Genomic DNA, 9,715 nt, shown 5'->3' on the forward strand with positions numbered 1-9,715 from the left:
TCCAACCTCTGGGCCTTTGCACCTGCAGGTCCCCCGGAGGAGAAAAGCCGGCTCTGACGGGGACCTCCAGGTCTCCCTCAAAGTTCGCTTCTTCCTAGCGACCCCTCATATGCTGGCCGCCTGCCGGGCAGGTCAGTGGGGTGGGCTCCCAGCGCAGGGCAGGGCCGCCTCGTTGGTGCCCAGTCCCCGCAGGAGGCGCTCAGGCAAGGTCTCCGGGCCAGGGATGCCGCGCAAACACACGCACGCCCATCCACATGCAGACCCCTTTTCCGGCCACAAGTGGGGGGACCTGCGGATCCCGCCGGCTTGCAAACCCAGCTGGCCCTGAGCGGACAGGGTCGCGCACGCGCACACACACGCACGGAGCGGGACCGTTCCCCGCTGCCCACGGAGGCTGGCTCGCGCATGCGCGCGGACACGCCCGCCGGCTCCGCGCCCGACGCCCACCCGGAACAAGGAACGGCCTGTGCGCACGCGCGGCCCGAGTCCCCGCTCCTCCCGGCCGCGCCCTGGGGGCGGGGCTTGCTGGGGGCGGGTCCTGCGACACCGCCCGGGAAGCAGCGCGAGCTGGGCGGCCCCCGCCACATCCTCCTCCTCCCCGCCTCCTCCTTCTCCGGGACTGAGCCAGCGGAGCGGAGCCAGGGCCGAGCCGAGGGCTCCGAGGGCGCGGGCGGAGCAGGGCACGGAGCCATGGCGCACCAGACGGGCATCCACGGTGAGGGCGGATGGCGGGCAGGCGGGCGGGGGCAGAGGGTCTCCACCCGCCGCTGCGCCCCCTCCCCGGCTCCCGGCTCCTCCCGGACACCAGCGCGGGGAAGCTTCCTGTTCTCTTTTGCAGCCGCGCGTCGCCTGGGGTGGCACATCTGGGGGGAGGGGGACTCCCAGTGCAGAGTTGGGAGTGGGTGTGCATGTAGGTACCCAGCTGGGGCGGAAGTTTCCGTGTTGTGTGTGCCCATGGGGGGTGGATGTGCCTGTGTGTGCCCATCTATGGGTTTGTGTGCCTCTCTGGGGGTGGGTGCACCCGGATGCGCACATCTGGGGAAGTGTGCACGCATGTTCACTTGCCTTGTGTGTGCCGCCCTGTGTGTGCCCACCTGGGTGCACATACACTAGTGGCTGGTTGAATGGACACAGTAACAGGGGACCATCTGTAGACATCAGTGTTTCGTGACTGTGCACACGTCTGTGGGTGTCTGTGTGCACAATCTGGGTGCATCTCAGTGTGCATTTGTTACCATGGATGCATGTACCGTGTCTGTATGGCTTGTATGGGTTTGTGTCTGTGGGAGGAGGGGGCCCTGACCTTTGGCTCCTCCCACACTCCTGCAAGCTAGGCTGGGGACACCTGGGACAGGGCCCTCAGAGTGGGATGGGAGCGCAGCGAGTCTGACCTTGACCTCAGGTCCCCTCCATTTTCCATTCTGATCTGAGTCTGCCGGGGCCAGACTTGGATGGTTCCAGTTCCAGGCTGGGAACACAGAAGAGGGTCCAAGTATGGGGTTTGTGGGGGAGGGTCTTGGCCCTGGAGACTCCAGGCCAGCTTCCCCCAAGCTGAAGCTTCTCCAGACCATCATCACCCCCTTCCCCCAAGGGCCTCCGTTTCTTCCTTGGACAGGCTGAGAGAGAGGCCGTGGCCAAGGGCCAGGTGTCCTGCCCCTACCTGGGCCTCGGTGTCCCCCTCTGCTGTCCTGAGAGGCTGCCTGGCCTGTGCAGAAGGTCCAGACTGTCTGCCCAGGGAGCCTGGTGGTTTGGCCATCAGCCACTCTTCCCACCACACCAGGATTCCCCCCTGGCCCCCCCTCCAGGGCCACCATCGACCAGCCTGACCGCCTGCCTAGATCTCGGCTTGTGGTTGTGGCCACTTGCTGGCCAGACAGCCCTGAGGGTTTCCCTGGCCCCGTCCCACAGGACAGCAGCCCAGGCCGGGTCAGGGCCAGCCTCCCCCCAGGTGGGCCAGCCTCTCCCAGGGAGGCGTTGGCCAGCCTGCTGGTGACTCAGCCCCACAGGAGAGAACAGTTGCCCGCTGTCCCTTCCTTCCCCTTTGCCTGGTCATTGCTGCTGCCCCAGCGGGGGGGGGGGGGGGTGGGCGGGAAACGGAAGTGAGGGTTCCTCCTCTGAGCTCCAGGCTGACAGTGCTATGGTCGGGGCCCCACCTCACTCTCTCATTTCCTCCTGCCTGTGAGCAGCCCACCCCTCATTGCCAGCCCGGCCCCCGGGAGGTGGGAAGAAAGTTGGCCCTGCCCTGGCCATAGGTGTGAATCTGCTGACCTCAGAGCAGGGCAGGGGAGGGACCTGTAACCTGAGGCTCCCAGGTGGGGGGTGGGCAAGGCAGGGGGGGGGGGCAGGGGGCATGAATCTTTGATGAGAGGCTCAGGTGTCCCCGGCCTGGCCTCTGGATTATTGATGGTGGCTGAGGAGGCATGGGGGGTTGTCTCTTCCCCTTCTGGGGTGTCACTGCCCTGGTAACACGAGAAGGGACGTGTCAGCCTCCCCTTTGGAAGAGCTGCTTCCTGGCCTTCCCTCGCAGGTCTGAGCAGGTAGCGGCCAGTGGTCATTAGACAATGAGTGTGTTATCGGTGGAAGCCCCTCCCGGAGCACTTTCTCCCGCTTACTCCTCACCACGGGCCTCCGCCTGTGGGAGGGTGAGCCCCGCATATGGAAGAGTTTGAGGTTCAGCGAGGTCGGGGGTCACATACAGCGATGGGGAAGGTGGCACCCCAGAGGCCAGGTCTTCATCAGAGACCTGCTCGGGCTCTGCAGGTGGGTAGCTCTGCCTGGCCCCGTGGGGCTGCCCTGAGCACCAAGGACCCACGGGCTCAGCTGGGACCCGCCCACCCAGCGGCCTTGGAGGGTGGTGCCCGGCCCGGGTCTCAGGCTCAGGTCGCCCTGCGTGAGGGGCACCTGAGGACGTGACCAGAGTGTGTTTCCTAAAGGCTCCCCCTTGCCCCCGAGCTGCGGGCCCTATAAATACTCTCTGACCTCAGCCCTCCAGCTGTGTTCCTGCAGAATTCTCCTGACCTCTGGGACGCCTCAAGGTCATGCTGGCTGGGCCTGTGCACCCAGAGACCAGGTCGGCCCTTCCCACTGGGACCTGGGTTTCTCCCTGAACCACAGTGGGTCTGTGACGTCCGGTGGTTCCCTAGCTCCACGATCCTCACCTCTGCACTCAGGTCCCTAGTCATTGGTCGTCACCTCCCAGCTCTGTGGTCCAAGGACCAAGACAGAGTCTGTTTTGAGGAGTTTCCGAGAGTCACTCCTCCTCCATGAAGCCTTCCGGACTGCCTGGGGTGGGAGCTTGTTGCCCCCGTGTCTGCGCACGCCTGTGTGTTTCTGTATAACCTTTGTACATCCTTTGCCTGCAAACATGCCTTCGCCAAGCTCTGCGTCTGCCATTCGTGTGTGTGTGTGTGTGTGTGTGTGTGTGTGAGAGAGAGAGAGAGAACCCGGGCATGGTGGCTGGGTGTGTGCGCGTGTGTCTGAACACGAGTGTCCATTCGTGTTAGACCAGCTGAGCGTGTGCTGGTGGACGGGGGTGCTGGCATTCACACTCCTCTGTCACCTGCACGTGTTGACGTGTGACGTTCACACCTGCTGGGCTGAGTATGTACCTGTTTGTTGCCACACGTAACACGTGCATGGGTGTGCATGTACACACGTGTGTGTCAGTGGGCGTAGTGGTCACCGGGGGACTGTTCACGTGTTTCTGTCTGTGGTTATGACAGGACTGAGTGTGTCTCTCTGTCCAGCTCGGCGCTGGCCTTCCTCCCACCGGCCTGGCCTGCCCAGAGCCCGCCCCCTCCTCGACGGGCTGTCCCGTCCCCACTGCCCCGTCACCAGAGCGCCTCCAGCCAGGCGGCCACTCACCCGCCACCTCTGCTGGCTAAATTTGGGAGCTTATGTTCAGCCATCTCAGGTTCCCGGTCACATGGGGGGCTGTATTTAACCCAGCTCCCCGCTCAGCCACCAGACCCCGCAGAACAGAGCAGGCCCCGACCACGTCCCTGCCACCCTGCCCACCGCCGCTCAGCCTGCCCACCGCCGCTCACCCCCACCATGTTTCTTGTGCTTGTAGCCACCGAGCAGCTGAGGGAATTCTTCGCCAAGGCGCGGGCCGGCTCCGTGCGGCTCATCAAAGTCGTCATTGAGGACGGTGAGTGCCCCGGGAGCGGGGACGGAGGCTGGGCGCTGAACTCGCTCTTCTCTGGGAGGGGGGGACACTGACCTCCGGCCCACGCAGGGCCTCAGTTTCCCGCTCTGGGAACAGGAGGTGCCTGTAGAAAGCGCTGGAGGTGGCGTGGTCATTTCCGTTTCCTGTTAAACAGCAGGAAACTGAAGCTGAGGGGTAGCAGGCGGGCCTGGCCCTGGGGTCCTGCCCAGCGTCCCCCTTCCCCCCCCAACAGGCTGTGTAGGGAGAAATGGGCTGGGCAGGGAATAAGCCAGGCCAGGCCAGGCCCTGCCCCATGTGGCCAGTGCCACGCACCTCCGTCGGTGGCTGGCAGATCTAGACGGGCGTGGCTGCTGGCCAGGAGAGTCCTATGGAGAAGCCCCCAAAAATGCCCCACAGAGGGGAGAAGGACTCTGAGATCCAGATGGGTGAATTCTGGGCTCGGCTGGGCCTTGGCCTGGACCTGGGGACATGCGCTTATGTCGGGGGTCGGGGAGAGTTTGAGCTGAGGCCGGAGGTGGGGAGGGTTTGGGGAGGCAGGGGAATAGACAATGATTGTGGGGCTGGAATAGAGGACTCCTCTCCTCTTCTCCCCGTTCATCTGTGCTGAGGGGCTGTCCCCAGATGAGGGTGAGACTCTGGGACTGGGAGTGGGCTGCCGCCCGCCCCCCCAGGTCCTCCCGGCCCTGCAGTCGTGGGCCCTTCAGGGGCTCCCCGAACGGGCTTGGTGCCACGATGGCTTTTCATGCATTGAATTGGCTCCAAGCAGGGTCTGCCCAGACGGGACGTCCCCACAGATGCTGAGCTGGAGGACTCTGGGGGGCGCGTACCGCCCAGTCCTGCATGCAGTGGTGGGGCAGCTGGGCGTGCCCCGGAGGGTCCAGGCCCCCTGACGGGCAGCCACTGCCGTCTCCACCTGAGCGTGGCCCGGCTCCTGGGTTTCCTAGAGAAACCAGGAATTGCACTTCTGACGTAAAACTTCCCGGTGTGAAGACGGGGCAGCCTGTTGAAGAGCGCTGAGGGAGCTGTGGGCCGACTTTCAACCCTGGCCCCTCTGAGTTGTGGGAGGGCAGGCTGTAGGGAGCGGTTACAGGGTTAAGCCTCGGACTGACCTGCTGGCAAAGCTGCAAACAAGTCCCAGCTTAGAGGGCACAGCCCTCTTAGCATAACTAAGCTTGATCTTGTGACTGCTCCCTAGATCTTTCCTGGGTGGCTAATGGGCTGTGGGAGGGGCAGCAAGTGCTGCCAAAACAAGTGAAACTTACAAGAACATTGTAAATTACCTTGTTTGCCTCTGACTGTAAAATAAAGCATCAGCCTGCAGCCTGGATCTGTTCTGTGGCCTCAGTCACGCACAGAAGATCCACCTAGACCCAGCTTATTCTCTTTGTCTGTCTTTTCTTCATCCTTTGCCAGCCCTCCCTCAGGCTCGCCGAACCCTTGGCCGTGCTGGCGCGGCACAGCAGGCGAGGAGGCCGAGGCCTGCAGAGAGGCGGCTGGGCCTGGCATGTTGGGGCCCTTGCCCCCATCAGGGGCCTGGTAGCAGGTGCCAGGACCCCCGGCCAGGGCGTGATTGTCCCCTGGCCCCTCAGGCCGCAGCTGTGAGCCCCTCCTGAGCACATCTGTTCTGAGAGGCTGTGCGGGGGGGCGGGGGACGTACGGAGCAACGAGCAGGTGGCCGTGAGGGCCCCACTGTTGGCGGCGGTGGGCACGCATCTGCGTGTCTCCATGTGATTGTGCCCAGTCCTGTGCGGCATCACCTTGGCCGTCTCCGTGCGCGCGGAGGGAGCAGACGCTAGTGGCAGCTTTGCCACCCACTCACTCACTCGTGCTTCAGTCACAGCCTCGCCCTTCAGGGACTGGGGGCTCCAGGGAAGGTGGGGAGGGAGGGTGGCCAGAGGCTGGAGGTCCAGGCGGGGTGGGGGTGGGGGTGGGACTCGGGCTCACCCCGCCTCTGCCCCCAGAGCAGCTCACGCTGGGCGCGTCGCGGGAGCCGGTGGGCAGCTGGGAGCAGGACTACGACCGGGCCGTGCTGCCGCTCCTGGACGCCCAGCAGCCCTGCTACCTGCTCTACCGCCTGGACTCCAAGAACGCCCAGGGCTTCGAGTGGCTCTTCCTCGCCTGGTCGCCTGACAACTCCCCGGTGAGTCCCAGGGCCCTGCCCAGTCCCGAGATCGGGGGAGGGGACCCTGGGGCTGAGCGAGGCCGATCCTTGGGGGTGGGGCAGGGGGACGTCGGGACCTGCTCCAGGCGGCTGAAGGGACAAGGCTTGGGTCACCTGCCGCCCTCCTGGTCACAGCCACCTGGCCCTGGGAGTCAGAGGCTGGGCTGGGCAAGGGCTCCCCCTGCTGTCCGAGCCGCCGCACTGCGCCCTCTGCCGGGTGTGTGGGTGCCAGGCGGTGACCTGCCCCACCCCGAGGCCATGCCTGCGGGAGAGACAGCCTGCCTGGAGGGGTCTCACGGCTTGTCCCCTGCCGCTCAGGTGCGGCTGAAGATGCTGTACGCGGCCACCCGGGCCACGGTGAAGAAGGAGTTTGGGGGTGGCCACGTCAAGGACGAGCTCTTCGGGACCGCGAAGGTAACGCCCCAGGCTGGACCCTCCAAGCCGGGATCACAGGCCTCGGAGGACGGGATGGATTCAGGGTCACAGAGCGAGTGGGCTCCAGGCTGGGGCATGAGTGGGGAGGGCTGCGTGCCCGGGCTGCAGGCTGGGTGCGCCAGGGCTCCTGGCAGCCCGCCCGAGGCGCCCATTCGTGCCTCTGCACCCGGCAGGACGACCTCTCCTTGGCCGGGTACCAGAAGCACCTGTCGTCCTGCGCGGCGCCCGCCCCGCTGACCTCGGCCGAGAGGGAGCTGCAGCAGATCCGCATCAACGAGGTGGGTGTGCTGGGAGGGTGGGGGGGTGGGAGGGGGGCCTGTGCTCCCCGGCTGACCGCAGGCAGGCTCGGCAGGTGAGGCCTCGCTCACTGATGGCTGCCCCCAGGTGAAGACAGAGATCAGCGTGGAGAGCAAGCACCAGACCCTGCAGGGCCTCGCCTTCCCCCTGCAGCCTGAGGCCCAGCGGGCGCTGCAGCAGCTCCGGCAGAAGACCATCAACTACATCCAGCTGGTGGGTGCGCTCCCTCCCCGGACCTGCAGCGCTCAGCCCCCACCCCACCCCTGCCCCCCTCCCCCGCCTGCCCGCACACATGTGCAAGCATGCACACCCACGTCCCCGGCCTGTCCACGCAGCTCACCCGCGTGCAGGCGGGAACACCTTCCCGCCCCCGCCCTCGCCCCCACCCCTGCCTGTCCCCATTTGGGTGCAGCTGCCGGGTGTCGTGATGCTCTCTGTCCCCTGCCCTGTCCCTGCTCATGGGCAGGGGGGCTGTGACAGTCCCCCCCTCTCCGCCCGCACACTGTACGCACTGGGTTCCGCTGACTCCTTAGCTCTCAGCCCCTTCCTGTCCCAGACGCCCCCTCACCCCCACCCCCCAGGCAGGCCCTCGGCCCCTGTGGTCCAGGCTGCCCCCTCTGGAGCTGAGTGGTTCCTGCTTTCTAAGACACGGCCCCCAGCGGCCTGGCATCTGAGTCTGAGGGTGGGCTGGTCCTGTCCGTGGCCCCGGGGGGACCTCTCCCAGCAGAGCTTCCCCCGGGGGAGGGTAGGGCCGGACCTCCGTGGCGGGGCCCCGGGGAGGGACGTCCCGGCAGAGCGAGCTCCTGCCCGCCACCCCCACCTCGGGAGCTCGCTTGGCGGGTGGGCCTGGGCCTGCCTCACCCAGCGCCCTCGCACCCCCTGCCCTCGGCAGAAGCTGGACTTGGAGCGGGAGACGATCGAGCTGGTGCACACGGAGCCCACGGATGTGGCCCAGCTGCCCTCGCGCGTGCCCCGAGAGGCCGCCCGCTACCACTTCTTCCTCTACAGGCACACCCATGAGGGCGACCCGCTTGAGTCTGTGGGTGAGTGGCGCGGGGCCCCCGAGGGCGAGGGGGGGGCAGGAGCGGGGCCGGGCTGCAGCGGGGGCCCGCCCGTTCACCCCGCTCTCGTCCTCGTCCCGGTCCCCGCAGTGTTCATCTACTCGATGCCGGGGTACAAGTGCAGCATCCGGGAGCGCATGCTCTACTCCAGCTGCAAGAGCCGCCTCCTCGACTCCGTGGAGCAGGACTTTCGGCTGGAGATCTCCAAGAAGGTGGGCGCGTGCATGTCACCCCGAGGCCGTCTCCCGCCTCCGCACGGGGCCTGGGGTCCCAAGACGGTGGAGGGGCAGTGCCACTGCTGCCTGTTGGATAGGAGGGGATGCGGAGGGGGGATGCGGAGGCCCGGTCCAGGGCTGCCCCGCTGACCGATGGCCTGGACAGGCCCGAGCCCTGGCTCCATGTCTCCTGCCCCGGGTCCGGGAGGCAGGGTGACCAGGGTGTGCAGGACAGCGGGCCCCAGGCTCCATGTTCCTGGAGGTGGCCGTCCAGGTGGGGGTCTGGGAGGAGACGAGAAGGGGGTGCCCCAGGAGTGGGGGTGGGGAGTCTGGGCCCCGCACCGGTGGGTGACACTGCCTGCCCCTCGCAGATTGAGATCGGTGACGGGGCCGAGCTGACGGCCGACTTCCTGTACGACGAGGTGCACCCCAAGCAGCACGCCTTCAAGCAGGCCTTCGCCAAGCCCAAGGGCCCGGGCGGCAAGCGTGGCCACAAGCGCCTCATCCGCGGCCCCGGTGAGAACGGGGATGACAGCTAGAGGCGGACCGAGCCGCGCCGGCCGGAGGACTGTGGGGCCGCCCGCCGCCCGCTCCTCGCCACCGCCCTCCGTCCCCGTCCAGGCTCCGGGGCAGGGTCGCCTCTGGGGCGGGAGGGCTGGTGACGGACCCCGCTTGCCATTTCCAGGGGCCGCTGGGCTGGCGTTCGCCACCCTCCCCCTTGCCCTCCCTGCCCCTCATCTGTGTGCCCGCGTGTCAGGGGCCCTGCGTGGCTGAATCCGGGGCCTGGCATGAACTTGGTCCCCAAGGGAACTGAGACCAGGGTCCCAGCACAGCCCAGAACCCTTTGGCGACAGGGGTGGGGTCCGTCGGGGCCGGGCAGGGCGTCACGGCGGGTGAGATGGTTGAATGCTGTATTTTTTAAAGAATAAAATATTTTTAAATCAACACCCGAGTCTGGCCCGAGGGAGCACCGCTGGCCCGGGCATTGGGAGGCCCTGTGCATGTAACCGCCCCTCCCCCATGTGGAAGGTGTCAGGAGAGACTATCTGTGGGTGTGAAGACACCGCCTCAGATGGGTCTGCTTGTGGCTGGGGGCTCGGCGCAGGAGGCAGCCACCTCCTTGTGACATGGGGGCGGGTGTGTGGGTTTCCTATGGCTGCTCTAAGTTCCCCAAACTCACTGGCTTTATATATTTTCGTTGATTTCAGAGAGAAAGGGAGAGGGAGAGAGAGATTGAAACATCAATGATGAGAGAGAATCATGGATCGGCTGCCTCCTGCACGCCCCCCACTGGGGATGGAGCCTGGAACTCGGGCAGGTGTCCCGACCGGGAATCGAACCGTGACCTCCTGGTTCACAGGTCGACGCTCAACCCCTG

At 66.1% G+C, this 9,715-nt stretch overlaps 1 protein-coding gene across 1 annotated transcript; it reads left to right on the forward strand.

Annotated features, from left to right (window-relative positions):
- Positions 1–537: 537 nt before the first annotated feature.
- On the forward strand, positions 538–9,282 carry TWF2 (twinfilin actin binding protein 2). The gene is made up of 9 exons (XM_080673863.1): positions 538–715; positions 4,073–4,150; positions 6,130–6,308; positions 6,648–6,743; positions 6,938–7,042; positions 7,149–7,274; positions 7,954–8,104; positions 8,213–8,334; positions 8,709–9,282. Exons 1-9 carry the CDS (start codon positions 691–693, stop codon positions 8,874–8,876), a joined length of 1,050 nt encoding a protein of 349 aa, XP_080529989.1. The 5' UTR covers positions 538–690; the 3' UTR covers positions 8,877–9,282.
- Positions 9,283–9,715: the final 433 nt, after the last annotated feature.

Source organism: Plecotus auritus, assembly GCF_963455305.1.
Source record: "Plecotus auritus genome assembly, chromosome: 6".
Classification (NCBI taxonomy): Eukaryota; Metazoa; Chordata; class Mammalia; order Chiroptera; family Vespertilionidae; genus Plecotus; species Plecotus auritus.